The sequence below is a fragment of the Microcebus murinus genome, chromosome 2, assembly GCF_040939455.1.
Source record: "Microcebus murinus isolate Inina chromosome 2, M.murinus_Inina_mat1.0, whole genome shotgun sequence".
Classification (NCBI taxonomy): Eukaryota; Metazoa; Chordata; class Mammalia; order Primates; family Cheirogaleidae; genus Microcebus; species Microcebus murinus.
The window spans coordinates 32341825-32369534 of record NC_134105.1 but is presented as its reverse complement, the minus strand read 5'-3'; the positions used below and the strand labels follow the sequence as shown (position 1 = coordinate 32369534).

The window sequence follows — 27710 nt, the reverse complement described above, 5'->3', positions numbered from 1 at the left end:
GATGGCAGTCTGGTCTTAGAGGCGGAGCTTGGAACCTGCATGGAACAGCCTGGGCTCCAGGTGTCTGAGTGGCCCTGACCTGGCATGGAATTGAGCAGTGACAGAACAAACAGTAAGAGCTGGGTGCTCCTAATGTTGCACTTTGAGCTTCTCTGTCAAAGATATTACAGAAAATAGATCAAGATGACTTTTACTCATGTATTGTTGGAATATAAATTTACATTTTTGAAAGGAAATTTAGCACAGCCATCAAGAACTTAAATATGTTCCGATATTTTGACCATGTAATCTATCCATAAGAACCTGCCCAATCACTTGGGTGATTGTAGATGCAAGTAAAATCATTCAAGTTATCTCAAGAAAAATTAAGAGGCTATATAGGCCGTGTGGTAGCTCACGCCTGTAATCCTAGCACTCTGGGAGGCCAAGGTGGAAGGATCGTTTGAGCTCAGGAGTTTGAGACCAGCCTGAGCAAGAGCAAGACCTCGTCTCTACTAAAAATAGAAAGAAATTAGCTGGACAACTAAAAATATGTAGAAAAAAAAATGAGCCAGGCATGGTGGCACATGCCATTAGTCCCAGCTACTTGGGAGGCTGAGGCAGAAGGGTTGCATGAGCCCAGGAGTTTGAGGTTGCTGTGAGCTAGGCTGACGCCTCAGCACTCTACCCAGAGCAAAGAGTGAGACTGTCTCAAAAAAAAAAAAAAAAAAAAAAAAAAAAGAGGGGCTACATAGACATAGAAACCTAGGAAAGTCTAAGCATGAAGAAGTACACAGACCTGGGAGCAGATATGGATTTGGGCAGCCTGGGGACACCAGGGGTTTCTCATGTGCTACCTCCACTCACAGGACTTGGTTACTCTCCTCCCTGCTCCAGCTTTCCTTTGCCATCCTCCTCCTGCCCATTTCGTTTCTACAGCCCCAGTGATTTTCTGGCAACACCACCTCTTAAATTGACTATCAGCATTTCCTTGTTTGAACTCTAGAGAGGGGAATCTGGCCAGGTTATCTTTCCAAACTATGTAAGTGAGAGGTCTTGACTCGTTTGTGGACTGGCTGCCCTTGGATCAGATGTCTTCCCGTTGTCCAATCAGCTGAGGCTAAGACGGGACAGGCCACCCATAGCCGCCCAGTGTGGTGACTAGGGGTAGTGGCAGTTTTCCTTATAAAAGACACACACTGTGAACGGACAAAAGCTGTAATGGGCATCTCTAGAAAAGGTACCTAAGACAAAGATTCAGCAATGGCGACTAAGAGGTGCATTAAAGTGCTCTTATAGTCTATGCACACTATCCAATCACACAGTAGTATAATTGTGGGTGTGCAACAATGAGCAGCTAATGCATTGACTTTGAAAACTAATGAATAACATGAGGAAATTCTCACAAATATCACATAAAAAACAAGCTCTAACACCGCATGTACAGTATGATCAGAATTTCCAAAAGAAAAATTGCACATTTATTTTTTTAATTTGTAAGAGAAAGTTAACGGGTCAGTGTTGCGATAACTGGTGGTATAAAAGTTCTTTATTTGGTCACACAGCTTCCAAACGCTCCTTAAGGAACAGATGTTGTGTTTACAATCAGGGGAAATGCTAAACACCGGAGCGCACGTGCCTCAGTTTAAGCCGGCCTGGGCGGCCGCGCCCCGCCCCGCCCACCGGGCCGCCCTCCCCTCCCCTCCCCCTCCGCAGAAGGCGCTTTCCTGGGCTGCCCCGGCGTTTCTCGAGTCGCTTTTCTAGCCCCTAACGGCACGCGTGCATTCGGAGGGCCAGCAGAGGGCTCCAGCGGCGCTTGCGGCCCCGCCTGGCCCCTGGGGCTCCCGAGGGCTGTGGCGCCACCTCCCCGCGCACGCCCTCGCGCCCCGCCCGCCGCCTTCCGGTCGGCGCGCGGACTCTGCCCGGCCGGTCCTCCCGCGGCATGGCTCCGCTGCGCTTCTCGGCCAACCTGTCCTGGCTGTTCCCCGAGCTCCCGGGCCTCCCCGCGCGGCTCCGGGCCGCGGGCAGCTCGGGCTTCGAGGCCGCCGAGGTGGCCTGGCCGTACGCGGAGCCGCCCGAGGCGCTGGCACGCGCGGCGCGGGAAGCCGGGCTGCGGGTGGTGCTGATCAACACGCCCCCGGGTGCGCCGCGGGGCCGGGGGCGGCGGGGGAGGGGCGGGGCTCGAGCCCGGGCTAAGGCCCGTTCTTTCCGCAGGAGACCAGGAGAAGGGGGAAATGGGGCTGGGGGCCGTGCCCGGGAGACAGGCGGCCTTCCGAGAGGGACTGGAGCAGGCTGTGCGTTACGCCAAGGCTCTGGGCTGTCCCAGGTATCCCTCTGCCCTCCCCTCCAGTGAGACCCATGACCCTGCCGCAGGTTTGAGTCAGGGAGAAGAGGACGCCAGGTCTGAGACGCTCAGAAGTCTGTGTGAGCACTCTGGCCCTTCTCTGCTCCTGTGGTCCTGGTCCTTTGTAAATTGCCTTTTGTGTTTTATCTGTCTGTGTCACTCTGTTTGCCACTCTTTCATGCTTATCCCATGCCGAGACCCCATGCTGGGAACTCAGTCTGTCCAGGGAGATAGCAAAGTAAATACTCCCGGCAGTCCATTAAAGGTCGGGCTATTCAAGCAAGCTGTGGGAGCAGAGTGGACACCCAGTAGTGATGCTGCAACTGAGTGTTGAAGGAATGGGCGTTTTCTTGAAGGGCAGGAGGTAAAGAATATTCCAGCCAAGGATGCTGTAGCCAGAGGCAAGAGGAAGCTTGGTGTGTTAGGCAGAGTTCCTGAGGCTGGAGATGCAGCCTGCTGGGGTTGGGAGGGCCTGGAAGTCTCTTTAAGCTGGATGTGGCTGAGAAAGATCAGGAAGTGATGGGAGGAGGCAGAAGGCTCAAATCAAATGTCAACCCCTGCAGAGGCCAAACAGGCTGAGAAGGAACTTGCTAGAGGAGATCATTACTGGTGAGTGGTGGGGGCAAAAATCAGATGGGAAGAGGCTAAGAAGTAGATGTAGGAGAGGAAGTAGATGAACTGCCTGGAATACTGGAGAAAGGTAAGGGCCCAAATAATTTTGGAAAGAGAGACTTTAATGTGCTTATCAGGTTGAGAAGGACCAAGGGTAAGGAGAGGTTGACAGTACAGGAGGCAGGAGGAATGGGTTGACCCAGAGGTGTCTGGGAAAGGGCGTGGTCTTAGGCTGTCAGGAGTGTCTCTGAAGGTGCTGGGAGGCCCAGCATCATGGCCCAGGTGGTGCTGGACTGGAGAGCTGGGGAGATAGATGGGTGAGGGCAGGCCCAGTCAGAGAGCATCCTGGAACAGGTGCACAGAGCCAGGGGAGTGGCCTCTAGTCCCGTCTTCCCCACAGGATCCACCTGATGGCTGGTCGAGTACCGCAGGGGGCTGATCCGGCAACAATCAGGGGTGAGATGGAGACAGTTTTTCTGGAAAACCTGAGGCACGCAGCTGGGGTCTTGGCTCAGGTGAGACAAGTGGGAACACATACAGACAGACATACGTGGGTGTGGGTGTAGGAGAGGGCCCACAGTGTGGACACAAGTGAGGCATTGGCCAGGGTCAGAGGGACACGTGAGAGTCTTGACCAGTGACTACTAGGGGACAACCTGGGGAGGAGCCTTGTTCATAGCATCCAACATGGTGCTAGGAGAACCTCGTGGGACTGCTGGAGCCCATCAACACCCGCGTCACTGACCCTCAGTACTTCCTGGACACGCCCCAGCAGGGTAGGACCCCAGCCCTGGGCCTGCCCCTGTCCTCTTTGGTTCCTGTGGTCCTCTGAGTCTCACGGCTCCTCCCTGGCTTCTCCCTGCAGCGGCAGCCATCTTACAGAAGGTTGGAAGACCCAACCTCCAATTACAAATGGTAAGGGGGGGGCAACTTCGCAGAGGGCCCATGTGCTCCAAATCTGGGAAGGAGGGTGGGGGTCTGAGGGGTCTCTGACTGGCATTCTCTCCCCCAGGACATATTCCACTGGCAGATTATGGATGGGAACCTGACAGGAAACATCCGGAAGTTTCTGCCCATTGTTGGTGAGAAGGTCTCTCCCTTGGCAACTTCCAAGTCTGCTGGGATGCCTCCCATGCCTCTCAACCCCCACATCTGTCCCCAGGGCACGTGCAAGTGGCGCAGGTCCCGGGCCGAGGGGAACCCAGCAGCCCTGGAGAGCTGAACTTCCCCTATCTGTTTCAACTGCTGGAAGACGAAGGCTACAAAGGCTTTGTGGGCTGCGAGTATCGGCCTCAAGGTGAGGGTGGGGTAAGGCTCCAGGGTGGCCCTGGAGGGACAGGTGTTGGATGGGGGCTGTTCTTCTCCTTGTGGGGTGAGATGCCACTGCCTGTCTCTCCCCACAGGAGACACAGTGGAGGGCCTGAGTTGGCTACGTTCATACTGGGATAGGCAGGGCCACCCACAGGCTGGCCAGTGAGGTCCTGCATGCCACCCACCCGCCTCTCGGAGACAGTGAGTCGGCATCCCGAGTCCTCTGAATTAAAGACGATTGCTGAATGTTTTCACATGTCTGTGTTATAGGGGTCAGGGTGGGGGGGACACATAGTGTCTAACACTTTAGTTTCTCTGGGTTGCTTCCCTCCCCTTGAGAAGGGGACATACAGTTCATGCTCAGATCCTCTGGCTGGTGCCAGGGTTGCTGTGGAGACAGGAGAGTTTTGGAGCCCACCTCCTCACCTGAGGATGAGAAACCAAGGGTCTGAGAGCAAAGGGACTTGACGGTGGTCACAGGTGCTTCAGGGGCAGAGCTGGGATTGGAACCAAGGTGTCTTATCTCAATGGCAGTGTCCAGCAGTGATGCCCAAGCGGGAAATAAAGACCAGAGGACTCCGGAGGGGCAGGTGGCTGACAGTGAGCCAAGCCCAGGGGCAGGATTCAGGCAGGGGAGTCTGGTGGTGAGTGCTTGCCACTGGGGGTCAAGAATGCCTGGAACTCCACCAGGTGAGCAGAAAGGAAGACCCCCCCCCTTCTGGAAGGGCCCAGGGTGGCTTCAGAGAGTTGACCTGACTCTCTGGATCCCTGGATTGGTCAGCAGCTATGAGGGTTTACGGAGGGCAGTCCCTGCTGCCAGGCTGGGGCAGCAGACCCCCAAGACATAGTCACAAAGCCTTTGGTGTCACTCAGTGTCTGGGCTTGCCCTGAGGCCCAGAGGGCTGGCCAGTCCCACATCAGGTGGGCAATCTTGTAGATCCATGATCTGAGGAACAGTGACATTCAGTGGTCCACGCCCTCAGAGGAGGCGGGTCCACAGGGTGAAACAGGCCGTGTTGATGACGGATTCCAGGTGGTGGTAGGTGGAGACCAGCTGGGCAGGGGGGCTCTCGCTGTCCTGGGCCTGTACTGGGAAGGGCTCCCGGAACACCACCGTCAGGGACTGTGGGGAACACAGTAGGGGTGTGGTGGTGAGAGAGGGCATGGGTGGGGACGGGGAGCAGGGCTCGGGGAGAGTGGGCAACCCAAGCTCCACAGGCTCTGGGGTGGAGCATTTGGAGTACAGCTTCCCGCTAGGCTGACACAAAGGCCCCTGCCCCTGTTCTCACCGTCTTTCCCAAGTGGGAGTCCAGAAACACCAGCACAAAACAGTCAGTGAACTTCTGATTCAGTACAACCTGCAGTGAAAGACGACATGAGAAGGTGACCAAGATTTGTGTCACCTGTGGAGGGACAGACCCTCTGTAAAGGCATCCTGTGGAGATGGGAGGATGAGAAAGGCCTACTTCCATCACCAACCTAACCCCACCTGCACCCAAGGTCACTCAGGAAATGGCTCCAAATTGAACCTCAGCCTCCCTGGCCTGTGAGTCAGCCTGTCTGAGCATCACCAGGATGAGGGTCACACTTGATTCTCGAGGCCCCACACAAAGCCTGGTATGCTGAAGCCAATCAGTAACGGAGAGTGCTCTAGCCCTGGTGTGACCTCTCCTTGGTCACCCGCCCCCTACCCCGTCCTGGGTCTCTGATCGCCCTGGTGCTCAGCTGTGTGATCTGTCCCTGGCTGATTTCTCCTCCCACTGCTTCAGATAGCACCTGTCCACACAGCTGTTGTCTAGACCTCTCCTGGGCTCCAATCCCTGATGCCCACATACCTTGCAGACAGTGAAGGTCCTCACGCACCTCAGACTCCACTTGCCCCAATAGGGATGCTTTGCCCTTCCCGGCAAACCCACTCCAGCCTTCCACTCCCTGCTCCAGCCTTCCTGTCACCCACAGACACTACTACAGCCTTATCCTAACTGACCTCAGCCTCTCTGGAGGAACCCCTTGAACCTTGAAACACACATCTCACAAGCACTGTGCTGCAGGACCCCTCACCAGGCTCCAGCTCCTAGTTGTACATTTGAAGTCTCTCAAATGCCTCCTCCCACAAACCTCAGTTCTTGCTGGGCCTATCTCTTTAGTCTCTTTTAATTCCCCATGCTTGGCCGGGCGAGATGGCTCATGCCTGTAATCCTAGCACTCTGGGAGGCCAAGGCGGGTGGATTGCTCAAGGTCAGGAGTTCAAAACCAGCCTGAGCAAGAGCGAGACCCAGTCTCTACTATAAATAGAAAGAAATTAATTGGCCAACTAATATATATAGAAAAAATTAGCCGGGCATGGTGGCGCATGCCTATAGTCCCAGCTACTTGGGAGGCTGAGGCAGCAGAAGGATTGCTTGAGCCCAGGAGTTTGAGGTTGCTGTGAGCTAGACTGACGGCACAGCACTCACTCTATCCTGGGCAACAAAGTGAGACTGTCTCAAAAAAAAAAAAAAAAAAAAAAAAAATTCTCCATGCTTGTGCCCACAACCATAGCTTTTATCTACCTGTGTTTTATTTTTTGTTTTACTTTTTTTGAGACAGGGTGGCAGCATTGTCATTCTGTTACCCAGGCTAGAGTACAGTGGTGTCATCATAGCTCACAGCAACCTCAAACTTCTGGGCTCAAGTGATCCTCCTACTGCAGCCTCCTGAGTAGCTGGGACTATAGGTGTGTGCTACCACACGTGGCTAATTTTTCTATTTTTGGTAGGGGTAGGGTCTTGCTATGTTGCCCAGGCTGATTTTCAACTCTTGGCCTTGAGTGATCCTCCCACCTCAGCCTCGCAAAGTGCTGGGATTATAGGCATGAGCCACTATGCCTGTCCTCTCCACTTGTCCTTTACTACAGTGGTCCCCAACCTTTTTGGCACCAGGGACTGATTTCATGGAAGACAATTTTTCCATGGACCAGGAGTGAGGGTGGGGGGCATGGTATGGAGCTCAGAGAGGTGATGTGTGGCCCATTTCCTAACAGGCCTCAGACCAGTATTGAGCAGTGGCCCGGGTGTTGGGGACTGCAGCTTTACAGCAATGCTTTCAAAATTTAATACATACACGAATCACCTGGGGAGACTGCTGGTATAAAATGCAGACCCTGAATCAGTAGTCTAGGGTGTGGCCTGAGTGTCTGCACATCAGCAAGCTCCCAGGTTATGCTGCTGCTGCTGGTCTGAGGCCCGCACTCTGTGTAACAAGGCTCAAAGCCCAAGAGGTCCCTTCTGGGACTCCAGCCTCTGAGATTAACCCCTGATGGTGTGCTGAGAGCACCTTGGGTTGTCAGTTCCAGAGCTTGGCCCTTAGGATCTCAAGCCAAGGTCTGTGTTCTTGGTGAGTCTTTGAGGGCAGAGCTCTCAGCTACTTCTCAGCAAGTCGTGCTGTGGACGTGGTGCCTGAAGGGTTTTCCACATATCTGTGTGGTCCCATTCCGTCTAGGCCTCTCTCCAGAGCACAACTTGTTTGGTTAGGCTGAGGGTGGCATCTGTCATGTCCGATGAGGATTTCTCTGTGTTTCGCCTTTCAGGGGAGGGTCAGGGGGACTTACCAGGTACTGCGTTCCCAAGTCTGGGCTCTGGAAATGGCGACAGCTCTGGGGGAAGCGGCTTAGGAGAACCTTGATCAGGCTCTGGTACCAGGAAACCGTCATGGACAGGAAACAGTCCTGGGAGAGGGTGCATAGGCCTGAGTCTGCTGTCCCAATCACTGCTGAGACTCCTGCCCTCCAGCCTGGCATCCATCCTAGCCCTTTCTGGGGCCCACGTCCCTTACCAGCTGGGGGTCAATGTCCCCAATGGATTTGGCATGGACTGCTTCCAGAAGCTCCTCCAGCTCTGCCAGGGCCAGGCGCCCTCCTAGCCGCAGTCGATCAGGCCCTGGTGGCTCCAGCAAGAAGAGGCGCTTCCAGAGAGTGTCCCGGCGGCAGTGCCCTCCAGCCAGCCGTACCAGCTGAGCCAGCCTCGCCCGAGCCATGCCCACCTCTGCGGCCAGTGGTGGGAACAGAGGAGCTGGTCCAGGGGCTAGAACAAGCCCTGAGCCTTCCCCAGGGCTTCCAGCTGAGCTCCCAGGAGCCTCTGGCTCAGGGGGCAGTCTGGGTGGCTTCCGGAACCGGCGCATGTCGGCAGTGAGTCTGGGGAAGAGCTCTCGTTGGCTGGTGAGCACCACGAAGAACTGCAGCCTGGGTGGGGAGGAGGACAGGAGAGTGATGGTCACAGCAAGGAACACACAGGGCAGGAGCAGGGGGCAGGCTGGGAGATGGGCATGTTCAAGGTGGGGTCTGCTGACCGCAGAATGTGCCGCTCTGCCTCTCCTTGCTCCTCAAAAGGTGCAGCACAGTGACAGACAAGCAGAGACACGTCAAAGTCATCCTGGTGGCGAAGTCCCTCGGAGTCCAGGTAGGAGCCGGAGCTGTGCAGTGGGGGTGGGGGAGATGTCACCTCTCAAGTTCTGATGAGACCAGCCCCACCCCTCTGCCCAGGAAAACACAAGTCTCCTGACTGTAAGCACGACTCCAACCTCAGCTCCCCCCCAGTGTGTGCGGGTGCCCCCAGCCTTACCTGTGCCATGCCGACACCAGGGCATATTCGTTATGTTCTGGGCCCCCTGGCCGGGCCATACGCAGTGGCTTCATGTGGTAAGAGCTGGCGTGGTCAGCCACGTAGTTGTACAGCTGGTGGGCGGCAATGAGTGGTGTAGGGAGTTCCAGTGTCCCTGAGAGGCAAGTGATAGGAGGCAGCAGTCACTAAGCTGGGGCAGACACACTGATGTAGTGCGGTGGGGGGCCAGGAGTTGCCAGGGCTCTGACTGGCAGGCGGAGTGGCTCTGCTTTCTTGGGGGCTCCTGAGTTCTTGTGGAACACCAAGATGGGATAAAAGTAGCTCAGGACAGAGAACAGGGTACATGTGACATAGGGTCCCATCTTTGACATGAAACAGATTGTGAAGACCTTAAGACAGACAGACACAGGACGGAAACATGGGGACACAGTATGTGTGACATGAGGTGATTAACAACCTGGGACCACTTGTTTTAGAGACACTGTGTGGCCTGTTCTTTTTTGGGCTCACTGGCTTGTCCTAGGACACTGACCTTGGTAAATGTGATTGCGACCGAAGTGGGGTCCGTCAGGATGGTGGGCCAGGAAGTGTCGCAGGAAGGTGGTGAGGTGGTAGCCGTGCCGCAGTACCAGGTGGGTGCCCAGCACATGCTGGTGCACGAGGCGCAGGTGGAAGTCATAGCTGAATGAGTGCACATGCATCAGATCCCGCACCTTGTCACACTCCTCTGTGAACAGCATGGACAGCTGGGGAGGTGGCAGCAGGGGATGGGGTTAGGGTGTGGCAGCACTGTCTTCCCAGTACATGTTTCCCTCTTTCCATGGGAAGAGGGAGCACAGCAGACTCCCCTATTGCTGTGGGCCCAGCGCAAGCCCCTCTGCCAGAGCAGTTTCCATGGAAGGCCCTCCTTATCCTAGTCTCACTTTTTTATACTGTCTTGTGTCAGTAACTCCTGGTTTACATGAGGCTATGGCCATTTGGAGAGACTGGGCCTTTTGACTCTGTCTCCCAGGTTCTACTAGAGTGTGGCACAGATGCTAGATGACCACAGGCCAGGCAGGTGCTGTGCTGGACTGCCTTCTGCCTTGGTGCTACAGCTGAATACAGCTGTGCACTGCCCTCAGGGTCAGACTGGCCATTGGTGTGGTCACAGCAGCAGAATGAGCACTGATTTAGCTCGGCCACAATGCCTGGCTAATCACCTGGCCAGACCGCCCACTACTTTACTCTTGTTGCCCGCCAGATGGGTCATGGGGCACAGCATACTGGGGTGCGTCAGCTTCAATCATCCACACTATTCCTCTGTCCCCACCGCATACCTGAGAGTTGACAGCCTGCCCCATTGGGATCCGGGAACATTCCAGAGCAAACTGTTTGACACAGAAATAACACCCCTAAAGGGAGAGTAAAAATGAGGTCAGGAGGGCCAGAGATAGGTGTGTCTAGCTCTCCCCACTCAGTACGCCTCCTGCTCACCTGGAAAGCCAGCTCCATGAGGATGATGCCCCCGGGCAGTGCCCGCTGCAGGTGGTAGGTGGTGACTGGAGAGCCAGTGCTCTGAAGAAAGGAAAAAGGGGGCAAGAGTTGGGGGCTCACCAGCTTTGAACCAGCAGTTGTAAGTCCCTTGGGTCCCTGCCTTTAATGGTGTCAGTCTGGGATCGGTGACCTCAGTACATCACTCAGGATCACTGACCTCAGGCCTTAGGGAAATAATTCCACATCGGTGACACTGGTGTCTAGGGCATCGCTGACTTCACTGTTACATGACAATGAGTTACCTTGGGGCTCCCATCAGTCTTGGTTTTTGGGCAGGAGAAGGAGCCTCGACCCTCAGTTCCAAGGATAGCCATGGCCCGCAGCCGGCTGGTGCTGTGAAAAGGAGAGACAAGAGGCTGGGAAGGCGGGTGAGGTGAAGGGTTATGGCTGTCAGACCCACAATATGCTCTACATGGGATGTTTGCAGGGGAGGAAACAGGTCCACAGCAGGGAAGGATTTGCCCAGGGGCCCACAGTGAGTGAGTGGCAAGGCTGGGCTCCATAGCAGCTGCTACTTCAGGGGGAGGTGAGAGAAGTGCTCAGTGGGGAGGGAGTGACCAGCTTTCTCTCTACTAGTGAGCGGGTACGTGCAGGGCAAGAGGGGGTGATGCATGTCTAAGATTTAATCAGGAAAATTCAAGGAGATGCTTGATGCCTGGTTAGGCACTTTCCTTGGAAGGGAACAGTGGTTCTCTTTTGGTTGGAGGATGGCAGATCCAGGATTTCATAGGCCCGCTGCTCTTCATTTCTTAACTCAGAGGCAAGGGAAGAGGAGCAGGGAAGGGACTGGGAACAAGGACACAAGAGAAGAGGTCAACCCATTCCTCACGCTAAGGGGTTAAAAACCACCACAACTCTTGCTGGGGTCAAAGCCACTGGCAGAAGAAATGTCCCATTTAATCCCCAAGGAGGTCAGGACAAGACTTCAGTAGTGATTGGTGATCATTAAAGACTGGTGAGAAAGGAAGGCCTGACTTTAAATTTTGCTCTAGAAACATTTACTCCAGTGTCTTGTTTTAAAAAAAGAATTCAGATTTTAAGGAAAAGCATAACTGAATGGCAAGTATACAAACTAGTCTTTTATTTTATTTTATTTTTAGACAGAGTCTTTGTTGCCCAGGCTAGAGTGAGTGCCGTGGCGTCAGCCTAGCTCACAGCAACCTCAAACTCCTGGGCTCAAGCAATCCTTCTGCTCAGCCTCTCAAGTAGCTGGGACTACAGGCATGTGCCACCATGCCCGGCTAATTTTTTGTATATATATTTTTAGTTGGTCAATTAATTTATTTCTATTTTTAGTAGAGACGGGGTCTCGCTCAGGCTGGTTTCGAACTCCTGACCTTGAGCGATCCGCCTGCCTCAGTCTCCCAGAGTGCTAGGATTACAGGCGTGAGCCACCTCGCCTGGCTTCAAACTAGTCTTTTAGAGATGCTCCCATAGCCGGGAACAGGCTGTCAGGAGCAGCAAGTGGCGCAGCTCCTCAGCGTACTACGAGGGGCCGGCCTGGCCACTGAGAAAGGAACCGTGGGCCCAGGAGATGCGGGCAGGCCTGTCTTCCTAACACCCGGAAAAGAGAGGGAACTCTGGGAAATGGACAGCTGGTTACAAAACGCAAAGGAATCAGAATTGGCTTTGTGCCCCCAGGGGTGTCTAGAGTAGGGAAGAACTACATTTTATGCTTACTAGCTTAAAAAGGAGTCTAACTGAAAATAAAGGAAGAAAATGCCTCGATAAACACAAATTGAAGACACGAAAGTAACTGTAATGTGGACAGATCATTTTTCCCATATAGCCACTGGGAAGGGGCTGGGAACACAGCAGGGGCCACAAACATGTGCATCTGAGATTCAATACAGGATGGGAAAGACGGTTGCAGAGTTGTCCCTGAGCTCACGGGAGATGGAAGGTGGTCACCAAGGGGCTGCCTATGTCCCCAGACTCAGACCTGTCAGTATTGGCCAGTGGGTGAACGTGACCAAGAAGAGGCTGAGAAAAGTGATGCAGGTAGTAGGCCCAGTGCAAGGTCCTGGGTGAGAAAAGGACTTTCCTGGGCCAGGAACCACTAAATCTCAGGAGAGGTCAGAGGCATGATCAGGGCAGGAATCATTAAGAGCTTAGGAGCACCTGTGAGATTCTTGTGTGGAGGAATACAAGCACCTAAGCACCAGGATGTGTGTGGGCATGCGCTCTGTGAGAACACAGTTCTATGTGTGGGCATGGCGTGAGTTCCTGAGTTCCATGAAGTGTCTGAGGACACTCAGGACATGCGTGTCCAAGACCCTCACATGCATGTGTGCTGGCTGGGTGGGACGAACACGCACAGCCTGAGTTGTCAGTGTGGAACTCTGTGGAGGGCTGCGGGGCCTCACCTCGCAGGAGAGGAGGAGACAGAAGGAGGGAGGGATGGGCTCACCTGCGGGTGGGCGAGGGGGGCCGCAGCGGTACAAGCGCGAAGCCTATGCTCTGCAGATACTGCACGTATTGCTGCAGGAAAGTCAAGCTTAGCTCCTTCAGCCAAGGCTCCTCACGGGCCCCTGGTGGAGGCAAGTCCAAGGACTCGCAGCTCGCGGGGGCTTCACGGCTCCCACACGCTGACTCGGGGCGATGGCGCCTCTGTGAGAGTGGAGAATAAAGACTCTATCTGTTATCAACCACTCTGCTGGGGGTGGAGGAATGGAGGTCACTGTGGGATATACAGAGATCTCATAGAAGAAATTTGGGAGTCTTAAGCCTCACCTGCCCCTCAGGGGGCCCAGATGTCTCAGGAGGCCCATGCAGCCAGGCAGCTGGGTCAAAGAGCAGGGCTGTTGCACAGTAATGCACCAGGCGGGATGACTGCTTCAGGGTCTCCAGCTCCCCGGCCTGGAGAAGTGGGGCAGTGAGCACTGGAGCAGTGCCAGGGCAGGGGCACAGGATGCTTGTGGAGGATGCAGGGTGGGGTCACTCACACTGATGGGCATGCTGGCCGGGGCAGAACGCTGCTGCCAGGTTACAAACAGGTTTTCCATCTTCATCTGGCGCTCCAGCTCTGGGGGTTGGAGGCATCTATACTAGTCTCAGGTGCTGTCAACCTTCTCCCTCTGACTCCCCACTGCCTGGCCCAGTGCCCTCACCTCTGCGCTCTGCCATCTTGATTTCTAGGAACTGTTGTCCATGGTAGGTGACGGGATCAGGGGGTCTCGGCACAGGACCAAGTGTGGAGCTGGGGCGGGCAGCCGTGATATCCCTTAGGGCTTCATCAAAGGGGAATGTGTCCAGGGGAAGGGGACCCCCACCACGAGAGGACCCACTCAGCCAGCCTTGCTCACGGCTCAGTGGGGGGCTTGCACTCCGGATGAGGGTCTCCACTTCCATGGTCGGCAACAGGAATGGGTTTGGCTCCTGAGACATGGAGAATCACAGTGGGTTCACAGCCTCTGCCCTCAGACCCTCTCTCCTACTCCATGGCTTTGTCTCTCAGACTCTCCCTCCCTACTACCTCTGCCCTTAGACTGTCCCATCTCCCCTGCTTCTGAGCTGGTACTTCCTTTAACTGACCCCTCAGTAGCCAGAACTAGAGGGAGCCAGGGCAGCAGGCACCTTTTCATCTCGCACTGGGAAGTCCAGCTGGCCGTAGTGATGGAAGAGTCCAAGCTTCTGGCTGAGCAGGCAGAAGATGAGATGGGCTCGTGCATTCTGCCACTGCACGAGGCGAACCAGCGCTCGGCCTAGTGCTGCCCCCAGGTCTGGAGCCCAGTTGTAGGTCAGCAGCTGGAGCTGGAGGTCAGGGGTCAGGCTCAGTGAGATCACAGGATCCCTCCTCCCACCCAGTTCTGGCCTCACATTTACCTTCTTATCCACAACCTCCAGTAGCAAGAGTCTCTGCCGGGGAGCATTTCGTCCTGAGCTCCCGTCACCTCCTGGCTCAAAGCGCTGCATGGCTTTGGCAGCTACAGGGTTGGGGAGGGGTACAATGGGGTCTGGGGACAGATTGCCCTGGATACTACCAACCCCTATAGGGTCAGAGACCACACCATCAGTTACTCTGAACCCACCCTTCCCTAGGCCGTGCCCTCACCCTGCTGGGTTGGTCTCCTCCACTGCAAGAAGTTCCTTCCCAGAAGCAGCAGATGCCGCTCAGCTGCTGGGTGGGGAGCTGGGCCCAGTTGCCCTGGGGAACAAGGACTGAAGATCTCTGGCTCTGAACCCCTATTGGGAGGGAGGGGTGGACAGAAAGGAGACATACATGGCACCATTCCCTGGCCCAGCCTTTACCTCCCTGGGCCTAGCTTCCACCTTCTAGCCCTGCCTCCATGGGTTTGGCTTCCTAGAGGCCCAGCTTTTAGGAAGTCTAGGGAGGTTCTCTTCAATTCTATGAGACCCTAAACTCACAAATGCTGCTCAAAGACACGGACACTGGTGTCTCCAGCCATTGAGGTGACCAGAGTGGTGAACTCAGACAGGACGGATGGAAGGAGGAAGCGGGACACCATGTGGGTGGAGCTTCTGGACACTGAGGCGCACCCTGGAAGGCAGAGAAGTCACTGTGGGGCTGCAGGATGGAGACCAGGCCAGGGTGGAGGGATGCGGGCGGGGGCCGGGGTCTCACCAATCTGAACCATAAACTCCATCCAGCGCCGAGAGACGTGAGCAAACACAGGATGCAGGGTCCCCACCTCACCCTCTTCTAGCTGTGCTGTCCGGCGTCTAAAGACACAGCAGGAGTAAGAGCCTCACATCCACATATGACACAGGGATGTTTGTACAAACCAACACCTGCCTGCGACTTCACACCCATGCCCTCTCAAGACACAACACGCAACACACACACACCTTTGTCTTTGCGCTCCAGAATCCTGGCCTGGTGCCCGCTCAGTTCCACCGGGAGTCCGAACACTCTCAGTTTTGTGACGCCTCCGACCCCGAGTGTCCTCTGGCCGATCCAGGACAATGTCATCCGTTGTTTTGGGGGAACCCAAATCTCCACATTCTGTTTTACTCTGGGGGCAATGCAATGAATGAGGAAGAGCTACCGGAAGAGTGAAGGTGTGGAAGGAGGAGGCACTGTGAACAGTAACAAGTTCGGAGGACTTGGAGGCCTGGGTGCAGGCCCTGGCTGCCCTGAAGGCTGAGCAGCCTTGGGCAGGTTACTTGACTTTCCTGAGCCTCATCTCCCTCATTGGTGAAAGCTCTACTTGTCTTGCAAGCTGTCATGAGGAGCTGACAAGAAAAATGGAAGTGAAGACACTAAGTTGAGGCTCTTTCTACATTGGCAAGAACTTGCCATGTTCTGCAAACTCCCATCCAGAGGACAGAGAAGTTTTTTTGTTTTTGTTTTTTAAGAGACAGGGTCCCGTTATGTTGCCCAGGCTGGAGTGCAGTAGCTATTCACAAGCACGATCATAGCCCACTGCAGACCTGAACTCCGGTGCTCAAGGGATCCTCCTGTCTCAGTCTCTCCATAGCTGGGACTATAGGCGTGTACCACCATGCTTGGCAGGACAGAGTAGTTTTACATAAAAGATCTATGGCAAGGCCTGTAGGCGAGTTGGGGGCATGGAGGAGTGCAGGAAGAGCTAGAAGGCAGGCAGGAAGGTAGATGCCAACCCCACCACTTCCTCCCATTACCAGCATATCCCAGAAGCTACGCCGACCAGCTTTGCTGGGTGGAGTCACAGGCTCCCCAGGGACGGGGGCAGGGGGAAAGGTGCTAGCTCGGCCTGCAGAGTTCTTGGTTTCCAATGACCCGCTCCTGAGACTTCCTGTGGACACCAGACATTAAAGACTCCCATCACTGATCATCCATCCCTGTTCCAGACAACCTAGCCTCAAGACTGGTGTGAGAATGACTTGCCACCTACTCTACCTGTTGGTGAATGACAGTATATGGAATTGATAGTGTACAGGTGCTTGTGACCTCCTGATAATATAGTTCTAAGTGGGTGACAAACTATACTTGTTCTGCCAGTGTATCACCTTGATGGTACAAAGACAAGGTCATGGACAATTATGAATATGTTTTTCTAAAGCAGCCTCTGTCATGCTTTCCCTGAACTCCACCTTCCCACTCTCACCTGCCACACTGCCCTGCTTACTTTGTGATGTTTCCTGGACCCCTGCGGGCTTCTTGACCTGCATACCTTGGGGAGTGTCCTCTGTACACAGTGAAGCTGGCAACAGCTGAAGCTCCATGATGGCATCGGCCAGGGCCTGGCGAGCTGCTCCCCGGAGCTTCTCCTCCAGCTGCACAATACTAATGTTCCCCTTTTCCCACACGTCCAGTCGAAGCCGTGGGGCCCCATTCTGAGCTGTAAGAAAGAATGGAGTACACTTAAGATGGCCCTAGATCCCACCCTACCTGCTACCCTGGCCACCCACAGCATTAACTGAAACCCCCATCCTCTGACCAAGTTGCCCACCTGAACAACTGTCCGGCATGACTGGGCAGCGAATGACCTGAGTCAGTTGCTCAAATTCCTCCTCTTGCAGTGGGTCTGGGGGCCCCGGAGAAGAAGGGGGACACAATGCCAGTGACAGGGGGGCCCCTCCTTCATCCACAAAGGCTAGAGTGATGCAGGCGACCCCTGGGTAGACATCAACAGGAGGGCTCAGAGCAGAGACTCGCAGACCTTCCCTCCCTAGGTCCCCCTCAGCTGCAAGGCTGGGAAAAGCCTTCTCAGCCACAGGCCCGTGCCCTGCACCATACCTTTGCCCCCAGTGCCCTGTCCACCAGGCTTGTTATACAGGTAGATGTCCAAGTCTGGGAGGCCACCGTGTGGTGGGAGTGGATGCTGGGGAGAGAACAGCCACAGAGCACTAAGAGCAAGTCAATGGACAAAACCCTCGGGACGGCATCCACAGTGGGGAATGGGGTGCAGGCACACATGGGAGCACAAGGAGACACTGGTAGGTGACAAAGGTGTCTGGGGAGCATGAGTGTATATAGGTCCATGGGGAAAGGTCCATATGGGGTATCTGTAGAAAACAGTCCCACAATGGGGTGTGCGTGGGCAGGAGGCGTGGGTGCACACGAATGTGGACAGAGATGACTGCAGTCTCACTTGGAAGTGGTTCCGGCTGTTGCTGTCTGTGTACTTGGGCGAGTGCAGGAAGGTGAGCAGGTTCTGCCGCAGGTACCAGGCCAGGGCAGGAAGCCATGGCCTGCAGGAGCGGGGTAGGGCCAGATGCAGCACCTCTGAGGGGAGACTTCCAGGGGGCTGGATGAACTGCAGAGTGGGAAGAGGAGGACAGAGCTGAAACCAGAGTTTCCAGCCCAGACTGTCCCGGCACCTGTGGCTGAGCCTGGGAAGGATGCTGGAGTCTGGAGGGAGCTGACCTCCACATCAGCTGGTGTCAGCTTGCAGTTCCGAACGAGCATAACCGTGATGACGTCCAGCGTGGCCTCATCCAGGCGCCGACGCAGAACCCGCACTAGCTCATCCGTGATCTCAGGACCTTGACACAGCCATGGTGGGAAGTTGGGGATACCGGCAGAGGATCCAGTTATCCCCACAGCACCCCTTATACCCAAGACTGAAACACTCCCCTGTATACTGGACACAGTATTAGGAGTGCCAGCTCTGGAGGGGGCCAGCTGTAAGTTGTAGTACTGCCAAGCTACTCACTATGTGACTGTGGACATGTGAGTTTTACCTTTCAAAGCCTCAGTGTCCTCATCCATAAAATGAGAATTATAATAGCATCACCCTTACAGGTTTATTGGAAAGATTACAAGAGAAGTTATGAGGTCTTAGCCCAAGACTCAGTGCACATTAGGTGAGCCGTAAGTATTAGCTGGAATATCCGGCTGCCTACTGGACACCTGAGGCCCAACGTAGCCCAAACTGAACCACCCTCTTCACCTCAAACATGTCCCTGCTATCAGGCTGGAGGCACCGCCAGCCCTCCTCACAGTCACCCCAGCTCCTCTTCCCCAAGCTGCACCTCAATCAGCTGCAAGTCCCACCCACTGAATATCACAGGAGTCTGTCCTTTCCCACCCAGCCTGTTTGAGGAGAGCCCAGAGCATATAGCAGGACCTAGAAAGGGCCTAGTGCAGAGTAGCAGAAGGCTCTAAGAGACATCCCAGAGGATTCTGGACTCTCATCTGGTCCCTCCCTTTCTTCACTCCTCACAGTCCTTACCTGCCTGCCCCACACCATGTACCAGCAGCTGGATATGTCTGTCCACTTGGCCCACAGGACGAGTAGCATCTGAACTGCGGCTCGAAGCCATGTCTAAGGGAGAACGAGGACCCTACAGGGACAACTGTGGTCAGGGCCCAGCTCCAGGGAGCACAGGATAAGGGGTGCATGGGGGCACCAGGGAGTGGGGGTGATACATACCGAGGCTTCTTCAGAGTAGATGGGCTCCTGGCTTCGGGACAGAGCTAGGGAAGGGGGCAGGGCATCCCCTTCCCACGGCTGGTCACTGCACGATGTCTCCAGGAGCCTGTGATAGAGTGGCAAGGTCTCTGTACATGCCTCCTCCCACGCCACCTGACTCATGCTTCATCCCACCTTCCCAGGGAGCCCTACCGAAGATAGTACACAGCTTTCGTTGCTCGCTCCTGATAAACAAACATATTCTTCCGGTTTACCACAGAGAAGGCGTTGAGCACAGAGCGCAGGGCCTGGATGGCTGCAGGGGATGGGGGATATCACAGGCTTAGGAAACTCCCTTCTCCAGATCCTCCCACCCCCTACCTGCCCCTCATGCCAATCATATACCCCGAGAGACCCCCATGCTGGGCCCCATTTTGAGGCGTGAATGGACTCGAATCACAGTTCCCCACACAACGTCACAGGAGAAATGGCCAGGGACAAACTGCATTGTGGCTGCTAGGTATCCTCGGGGTGCACAGTTCTCATCTGCAGCATAATCTGGAGAAAGGGACAGCACAGATTAGGGACAGGACACACAGCCCTCTGAACTGGCCTACTTGTCCTCACTCTCGCAGACTCCCTGTCCCTGTCCATTCCCCTGCAAGGAAATGATCATGTTGGGTCACAAGGCAGGGCCAGGGAAAGGCATGCCCTCAGGAAGACAGGTCATAGTACAAAGGTTCAAGGAGACTTACAGAAGGAGCCAGGGAGAGGTGTAAACAAAGGCAAAGCATGAGGAAATCCTCAAGATGATGCCAAGAAATTCTGACCCTGTCATAAGGTATGTCAGTTGCACTTTGTAACCCTGTGTCTTCATATGGAGTTGCAACAGTAATGTCATTAAAACACAAAGGGTAGGGCTGCTTATGCACACCAGTGGCACAGTAGGGGAAAATGATGTCTTGCACTTTGGAGGACAAAGAACCCAAAGGGTGGTGTGGCAGTACACAGGGGCTCATGGCCAAGTCCAATGCCGTGGTTGACCCTTTTCAGGTTTCCAAGTTGATGGGCAACCTTCCAGTAAGTGAAAGTGGGGGTCTGGTTTCCCAGAGAAGCTGCTGTGAGGTGTGAGCAGCATATAGGCTACCCAGGAGGCTGAAGATTTTCCGTGTAGAAAGTAGGAACAGCATGCTGGTTGCTAAGGGTTTCAGGGGAAAAAATCTGGAGAGACTAAAATGAGCAAGGATTGTGTCTGGCTTCTGACTGGTCTCACTGCTCCGGCTGTTGGAAGTCATTTTGAAGTGAAAGTGCTTGGCTGTCCTTGCTCATCCTCAATTTGCAGAAGATGCCTTCAAAACCATGGGAGTCCACCAATTATGGGATTCTGCTTTGATATGGAATACATCCTGCGACGTGCTGAGAAAGGCGCACTCTCCTAGAGATGTCAGAAATGTTTGGCTACCGACTTGCTGAGAATGTTAAAAATAATAAGTGGTCTGATTTTACTTTTAAACCAGAAGGGAGAACTGCAAAGGATGACATGGTTTAGCTTTTTCTCCATGAGTTGGGGTTAGAGGTCATCAGGAGTAGGAGAAGGGAGTAGAAGTGTCAAGACTTCAATTACCATCTTGAGGGCGCGGTGGCTCACACCTATAATCCTAGCACTCTGGGAGGCCGCGGCGGGAGGATTGCTCAAGGTCAGGAGTTTGAAACCTGAGCAAGAGCAAGACCCTGTCTCTACTATAAATAGAAAGAAATTAATTGGCCAACTAATATATATAGAAAAAATTAGCCAGGCATGGTGGCGCATGCCTGTAGTCCCAGCTACTCAGGAGGCTGAGGCAGAAGGATTCCTTGAGCCTAGGAGTTTGAGGTTGCTGTGAGCTAAGCTGACGCCATGGCACTCACTCTATCCTGGGCAACAAAGTGAGACTCTGTCTTAAAAAAAAAAATTAAAAAAAGAAAGAAATTACCATCTTGAGCAGACTGTCATGGTTCCTTACCATGCCCAGAAATCCTCCAGGGGTCCTATGCCTGCCTGTTTGGAGGAAGAGCCAATCAGAGGCCAGTTCTTCTACCAATTTCCTCATGCTCTGCCTTTCCTGACACCTCTCCCTGGCTCCTTCTGTAAGTTTCCTCCAGATAGTTCTGGAATCCTTTGTGCTATGACCTGTCTTCCTGAGGGCACGTCTCTACCTGGCCCTGTCTCATGACCCAATATGATCATCTTTTCCCTACAGGGGGACAGGGACAAGGAGTCTGGGTGAGTAAGGACAAGAAGGCCAGTTCCCAGGCTCCTCCCCTCTGGTCTTTTCTCACCTGGGAACTGGCCTTACTTGTCCTCACTCCCTCAGACTCTTCATCCCTGTCTATTTTCCTGCCAGGGAAAGATGATCTTTTTGGGTCACAGGACACAGGCAGGCAGAAGCATGCCTTTAGGATGAGAGGTCAGGGCCTGGTGCCCCTTCAGTTCCCTCTTCTCCCCTGTACTCTTCAATCTCTCCCTCTCTACTGGCTCTTTCCCTGTGGAACATAAATATGCTCAAGTCTCTACCTTAGTTTAAGTGGAGTTTTAAAAGTTCCTTCCCAGCCTCCATCTTTTTTAGTCACTGTCATATCTATTTTCTCTTTCCCTTCACTGCCAAGCTAGTGAAAAAGTGGTGATTCTCTGCTCCACCTATCTGTCCTTTCTTTCATTGCTCAATTTCCTCTGGCTTCTCTTCTCATCTGTCCACTGAAGCTACTTTCATCAAAGTCACTGATGAACACACAGCCAAATGCAGTGATCCGTTTCTGTCCTATCCTCCTTGCTCCCTCTCCATGACTTGGCACCAATGACCAAGTAATGGGGACTCTGCCCGCAGTTTCTCCCCAAAGTACTGCAGGGAAGAGTGGGCAGCAGCACTGCCTGTGAGGAAAGCTCTGGTGGGACCTCACCATCACTGGGCAGCAGGGCCCGCTGGCGGGAGTGGAAGGGGGTCTCACTGCGCCACAGATCTTCTTCACTCTCGGCCACAAGAAGAGAGTTACACACGTGACTGTCATGAAGGTCCTGAAGAAGCAGTCTCTGGGAGAAAGAGCAAGGTGTCAGGAAACTGCAGTATCTCTTCCTAAGTGGGTGGTGGTGGCCGGGGTGATCAGAGGCCAGAGAGAATGCCCATGATCACTGGGGGTCAGAGGTCAGAAAGAACATCTGTCTCACTGGGAGGTCAGAGATGGTATCCCTCATTCACAGAGCTCAGGGCTCTGAGAGAGAACTCCAGTTAGGAACACTTGTCCCTGTTCTTTGCCAGAGTCTGTTCACTATTCTTCAGGTCTCAGATTAAAAATCACTTCTTCCAAGAAGCCTCCCTTGATATTTCAGATGGTCAGATCCCTATATTACGCTCTATAGCAGTCACTACTTTTCCTTTGTACAATTCTTCATAATCGAAATTGAAATAATTTGTGTAATTTAGTTGTTTGATGCCTATCTCCCCCCTATTCTACACAAGCTCCAGAGTTGGTTTCCCTTTATCGGGTTCACTATTACATTGCTAATGCCAGCACAGTGCAATGACAAGGAATACCTCATAGTTACTGGGAGGGTATGACAGAGTAACCTGCTGTTACTGGGGACTGGTGGAGAGCTCCCTAGTATGTGGGGAGTTGGGGGAATAACAGTATCCCACTAACTGGGTTGGGGTGTGAGGGCTTAGGCAGTCAAAGAAAGCTTTCCATAGTTATTGTTGAATCTGAGATGGACCAACAGCCTCTGAAGGTTAAGTTCTTAGAAACTCCTTCCTCATCGAGTCTGGTATCTCAGGGCCTAGAGAGCCCTGCCCTTACCTGGTTGACTTCTCTGCAGATCTCCCCAACTCGCCTCACCAAGAGCTGCTGCAGGTGGCGACACTCAGTGCCTGGCCCCCCATCCTCCCGAATCAGGCTCCTAGAAAGAAAGGTAGATTTGACACAGAACTGCAGTGGAGAAGGGTTTTATATGTATCATGAAGGGGAGGGGAGGTCATGGTGCTGGGGCCAAGGGAAAGCATGAAAAGGAAATAGGCTTGGACAAAGGGAAGTTAACCTGATGGAAACTGGGAAAAGTGGAATTCTCAAGAGCAGTTCTGGAGGCCTAGGCTCTATGCTTGCCTCACAAGCTCCTACACTGGTACCACCGGAGGCTTCTGTGCAGTGCATGTCTTCTTTATTTCCAAATCTTCTTTGTTAGAATGGTGGTCTTCCCTTCTCAACCCCACCCTTCCCTGTTCACCCTATCTACCCCCAAGATTAGAGATTCAACCAGATTCCTTGGCATGAATCCTGGCTCTGGCACTTACTATGACCTTCGGCAAGTATTTAACTTATCTGTGCATGAGTTTCCTCATCCATACAATATGGATAACACTTTGTATGGTTGTTACATAGATTAAATGAGCTGATTCATGTCAAATTCTAGAACAGTGCCTACCACACAGTAAGCACTTGTTAAATTTTAGCTATTATGCCTTATTTTTATTTATCAACTTCTGAAGCTTCTCTGGACTGTAGATATTCTTTCTTAATGCTCAGCTATAAGGCAAAATCCCCATCAGCTTTTCAATTTCATTAAGAAAGTCAAGAATGAAGTGCTTTGTCATAAGATATGGGAAGTGATCTGGAGCACCCAAGCTGAGAATGTAAGTCAGCTCCCCATCCATGCTCTCGGTCCCAAGTATTACTTTTTTTTAAAAAGAGATATAGGGTGTCATTTTGTCACCCAGGCTGGAGTGCAATGGTGTGATTTTAGCTCACTATAGCCTTGAACTCCAGAGCTCGAACAGTCCACCCACCTCAGCCTCCCAAGTAGCTAGGACTATGGGTGTGAGCCACCACACCTGGCTATTTTTTTTTTTTTTTCCTGTAGAGACAGGGTCTTATTACGTTGCTCAGGTTGGTCTTGATTTCCTGGCCTCAAGCAATCCTCCTGCCTTGGCCTCCCAAAGTGCTGGAATTACAGGCGTGAGCTACTGCCATCCAGCCAACACTTAACACTGGAAAGAGGTATTGTGGGAGCACAGAAAAGGGGTTAACATGAGCATCAGTGTGCAAGCCCTGGCTTCTACTCACCGTGCATGTGCATACACCTCCACACGGTCCTGCAGTACCCGGACAATGAGCCAGAAGTCAGGCAGGCAGGGGCCAGGGAGGCCTGACAGTGAAGGCTGTGTTGGTGCTGGCCCAGGTGGAGTCCGTAATGTGAAGGGGACCTTCTCACTGAGGGTCTCGTTGGGACCCTCGCTGTCTGATCCACTACTGCCACCATCATAACCTGTGTCAGATGTGCTGAAGTTCAATCCCATCCTAAGCTGACTCATCTAATCTTCCAGGTGCTTGGTCCCTTCAGATCAGTCCTTTCTGATGCCCCTTGCCCAGACCCTTCCCTGTGCAGTAACCCCATTTCCCATCAGCTTAGAGTCTTCTGCTCCCTGCCCCCAGCTTACCTAGGTGGTCTGAGTCCACACTGCCCTGGCTGGACATGAGGCTTAGTCCCCGACTGGGCCCAGGCTGACTCCCTGCTTAGAGAAGGGAAATGCCTGGAGCCTTTCTCACTCCTGTCTAGGGCCTCCCTCCAGAACTGGAAACAGGACCAGGGATCTAAAAGTCCCTGGTCCTGGCCCCAGACTTTGCTGCCCAAGTCCTCTCTTACCTCCTTGTGGCAGGCTGATGAGGGGGACATCCTCAGAATCTTCTGGGGACCCAAGGGCTTGGGGGCTGGCTGTTAGGGCCTGAGAGGCAGGAAGTCGGGACTGAGGTATAGGCCCCACACACCCACCCCAACCTCATTTCCAAGTCAGACTCACCTCCCCTTCGACGCCTTCAGCCCTGTCCTCATGACTGTGCCAAGCCCAGGCCGCTGAAGAGGGTTCCCCATGGGCCCCACCTGGCTGCTGGCCGACTGCCACAAAGAAGAAGCCACTATCAGGGTCCTCAAGAAGAATGTGGCCAGGGAGATGGAGGCGGCGGAACTCCTAGGAAGCAGGAGCCAAGATCACAGTTGAGGCAGGGGCAGCCCTTGCTATACATGGCGCACTACATGTCCTCATTAGACACCCTGAACTACTGGTGAGGCAGGTGCTGGCATCCCTATTGCTGGGGTAGGAAAAGGTTCAGTGACTTAGCTAAGGTTTAATAGACCCAGTGACAAGTTTGGGAGCTGGGTTTATTTCCCCTGGGTTGGGGTGCCAGGCACAGGAGTGAGGGCAGACAATATGGTGAGGAGGGTGACAGGAGGGGTAATTCTGTGGACTCAACCTAAGAGAGGGCCTTCCAGGCCCGTGCCTGGGGTCCAGAGAAGGACGACCTCAAGGTGACCATGGAGTGTTCTGAGGGCAGCTTACCTCCTTGAATTGCGTGAGGGAACGCTCTGGCCCAAACACAAAACTCAGTGGCAGAGTTTGGCGAAGGCAGGTGGAACGTCCAGGAGAGCTATGAATGTGGGCAGCTGCACGGTGCAGGGCGGGGCTCTGGGGGATGCCCCCTCTTCGGAGTGCCCCCACCATCTCATCTTCCAACAGCCAGCGGATCTGTGGCCAGAGAGCACGCCAGGAAGTAGCAAAGGCACCTCCTTGCTTAGTGGGGCATTACTTGTTCCCAGACTAGAAGACACTGGAAGATACTTTGCCTCATTGACTGAGGGAGGCCTCACTTCAATCCCAGAATAAAGGGGACACTCATCTCATGCATGTAATGGAAAGGGTACCAGTTACAGTGTGGGGGCTGTCATTTAGGTTTGGGGAGGGAAGGCCCTCACCTCACTCATGGTGGTCTCTATAGCCAGTCTGTGGGGTGTGGCCAAATTGGATAGTCCTGGGTGCCTAAATGGAAGAAAGATTTAGATACTGGTTTCCAGAAATGAAATTGAGGGGAGAGCAAGGAACTCTTGAGAGGGAGATAACGCAATACCTCTCTTCTTCTGGGGGTGGCAGTGGGGCTCCCAGGCCATCATCTGACCTTAAAGATGATGGCTGCCCTGGGGACCGTGGGAATGAAGCGCTGCTCTCAGATGTTGACCTGAACAGGGTGGGAGCAGAAGTCGAAGGTCAGGACCTACTATCCTTCCAGGGTCTCCTCATCACTCATTTCTTGGACTCAAGGTCTCCTTAGTCCCCAAGTACCCTAGATTCCTTTAATGTACCCCTCCCCTAACAAGGCCCCAGGGCCCCCTGCAAAACTTGCTGCCACACCGGTGGTGCTGAGGGTCTGAGGCTGGAGGGAGCTCCACTTCCAGAGGTAAGGTCAGCACGAAGACATCCAGAGTGACACTGAGGTCCCTCAGGGGAACTCGGCCTCCGACGGGGGGGCCCTCCAGACTGGAAAGCACCTGGCCTGGGAGAGGGGGACAGTTAGGTGTTGCTGGGGGTGCCTAAGACAAGCACAGATTCTAGGTTCTCAGTGCTATAAAGTTATACCCTTAGGTTCTCCTCTACCCACAGACAGGTAAGCAGTCTGTACCAGGACTTTTGCCCTTCCCTCGGGCTCCCCTAAACTCACCCAGGCAGGTGGGCAGGCTGCACACCGGTACTGAGCTGTGCTGCCCACGCAGCCGCACGGAGCACGTGAGGTGCAGGAAGAGTGGTGGCAGGTCATGCATGAGGCTCTCAGGCCCAGTGGGTGACTCGCCCCCCAAGATACTGAAGGAGTCTTCATCTGGGTTCACGGTGTCTGCATCTGACAGCGACGTGGAGTCTAGCCCAGCAGGCCCCAGGTCTGGTTCACGGCTCTCACGATACTCCACCTCCAGCTCTGGGTCACTCTCAGTGACCACACAGCCAGCAGATGTGTCTCCTAGTGGTGCAAGTCATGTGGTCAATGGGAGAGGCTGGCAGTGGAGAACCCCGGATCCTGGCTTGAAGCAGTGTTCCCCACCTCTACCCACTTGCCCACACACCTTCTTCCCCCATCAGCTCAGCCTCTGAAAACTCCAGGTCACTGACTTTTCTGTCTACTGTGTCCCGGGGGCCTTCATCCTAGGCAAAAGAAAGAGACAGTTTGATCTAAAGCAGGACAAGAGCCACATTCAGGCCTCAGGCAGGCCTCTGGGCCATGGGTTGGGGGCACAAGGGAGGTAGAAAGAAAGCCACTCACCTCTCGCCTGCTGGATGGAGGGCAGTAGAAGTAGTAGTGGGGATTAGAGGGCACTGTGCAGAAGTGGAGACGACTGATCTCCAAGAACTTCTCCTGTTGGGGGTTAGAAGGAGGCTATGTCAGCCAACTCTCAGTGGGACATAACCCCTGCTCTAGAATAAAGGACATGCATACCCCCACCCAGGAGAGACTGTCCCCCTGCACAGGTAGGACTCCACGCCTCTCCTACCTGCACCCAAGCTTCCCACCTGGATGAGGCTCTGAAGGGCATCATGTGCCTCTCCTCTGAGCTGGCAGATGTCTGTTAGAGAGATCTCCAGGCCAGGGTCTGGATTGCCAGGGACACGGGTGCTCTGAAACTCAGGCTCGCTTAGGTCCTCGGTCTCTATGCTGAGTGGTCAGGGTGAGGGGTGTTGAAGTGTTAAGAATCACCAAGTCCTGGAGGAGCCGCTTCCCAACTGGGGAGCAGCACCACTGCTGTCTATTTGTCTATAGGAAGGATGCTTAACATAACGGCATGGACAGCGAAAGAGGCAGAGAGAACCAAACCACCCATCTGGGCTCTAACCTCCACATTTCTTAATAGCTAGGTGTTTCTGTGAACAGAGTAAGGATGACTCAGTTTTCTGACTTAGATCACTGGGTAAAGGGTGATATCTTTTACTGTGAATGGAGAAGATAGGTGGAGAAGCAAGGTTTGGTGGGAAGAAAATGCACTAATTCTGGGGGCATGAAAGGTGGAGGATCTAAAGCTCCAGAGAGGGAACGGGGCCGGAGTGCCAGCCTAGGAGCCATCAGCATACCCGTCCTTAGGGTTCTTCTGTTTCCCCAGTGCTAACACACTGCAGATGCCAGACACACGGATATCTGCTCTCTCTCTCTCTCCCTCCCCTCCTCCTTCAACAGGGACCTTTTGAAGCCCCT

General features: G+C 53.9%; 2 protein-coding genes across 3 annotated transcripts in view; one reads left to right on the top strand and one right to left on the bottom strand.

Moving 5' to 3' along the window:
- The first annotated feature begins 1735 nt into the window (after positions 1-1735).
- HYI (hydroxypyruvate isomerase (putative)) lies at positions 1736-4496 on the top strand. The gene is given in 9 exon segments (XM_012775878.3): positions 1736-2120; positions 2194-2305; positions 3336-3450; positions 3633-3711; positions 3801-3850; positions 3948-4017; positions 4098-4232; positions 4339-4385; positions 4387-4496. Coding segments are annotated over 9 exon segments (894 nt in total). The 5' UTR covers positions 1736-1921; the 3' UTR covers positions 4474-4496.
- The window catches only part of SZT2 (SZT2 subunit of KICSTOR complex), a 51354-nt gene continuing 28136 nt past the window's right edge, over positions 4493-27710 (bottom strand). The window contains exons 29-72 of one of the 2 annotated variants that reach the window (XM_012775867.3): positions 27035-27176; positions 26787-26879; positions 26590-26668; positions 26193-26486; positions 25886-26027; positions 25605-25712; positions 25453-25516; positions 25040-25225; positions 24503-24670; positions 24349-24427; positions 24143-24217; positions 23769-23970; positions 22509-22608; positions 21618-21747; positions 19086-19238; positions 18894-18996; positions 18702-18807; positions 18501-18612; positions 17693-17811; positions 17418-17582; positions 17063-17147; positions 16776-16940; positions 16497-16664; positions 15985-16118; positions 15190-15356; positions 14966-15063; positions 14749-14881; positions 14435-14565; positions 14206-14306; positions 13957-14133; positions 13491-13758; positions 13326-13405; positions 13114-13239; positions 12791-12990; positions 10623-10713; positions 10321-10401; positions 10164-10238; positions 9377-9590; positions 8845-8998; positions 8573-8695; positions 8060-8465; positions 7836-7952; positions 5536-5604; positions 4493-5369 (exon numbers count right to left, since the gene is read on the bottom strand). In XM_012775867.3, the coding sequence (XP_012631321.2) occupies positions 5226-5369; positions 5536-5604; positions 7836-7952; positions 8060-8465; positions 8573-8695; positions 8845-8998; positions 9377-9590; positions 10164-10238; positions 10321-10401; positions 10623-10713; positions 12791-12990; positions 13114-13239; positions 13326-13405; positions 13491-13758; positions 13957-14133; positions 14206-14306; positions 14435-14565; positions 14749-14881; positions 14966-15063; positions 15190-15356; positions 15985-16118; positions 16497-16664; positions 16776-16940; positions 17063-17147; positions 17418-17582; positions 17693-17811; positions 18501-18612; positions 18702-18807; positions 18894-18996; positions 19086-19238; positions 21618-21747; positions 22509-22608; positions 23769-23970; positions 24143-24217; positions 24349-24427; positions 24503-24670; positions 25040-25225; positions 25453-25516; positions 25605-25712; positions 25886-26027; positions 26193-26486; positions 26590-26668; positions 26787-26879; positions 27035-27176 (6127 nt within the window). In that variant the 3' untranslated portion in view covers positions 4493-5225. The remainder of the gene's footprint in view (positions 5370-5535; positions 5605-7835; positions 7953-8059; positions 8466-8572; positions 8696-8844; positions 8999-9376; positions 9591-10163; positions 10239-10320; positions 10402-10622; positions 10714-12790; positions 12991-13113; positions 13240-13325; positions 13406-13490; positions 13759-13956; positions 14134-14205; positions 14307-14434; positions 14566-14748; positions 14882-14965; positions 15064-15189; positions 15357-15984; positions 16119-16496; positions 16665-16775; positions 16941-17062; positions 17148-17417; positions 17583-17692; positions 17812-18500; positions 18613-18701; positions 18808-18893; positions 18997-19085; positions 19239-21617; positions 21748-22508; positions 22609-23768; positions 23971-24142; positions 24218-24348; positions 24428-24502; positions 24671-25039; positions 25226-25452; positions 25517-25604; positions 25713-25885; positions 26028-26192; positions 26487-26589; positions 26669-26786; positions 26880-27034; positions 27177-27710) is intronic. The other variant, XM_075997393.1, reaches the window with a different exon arrangement.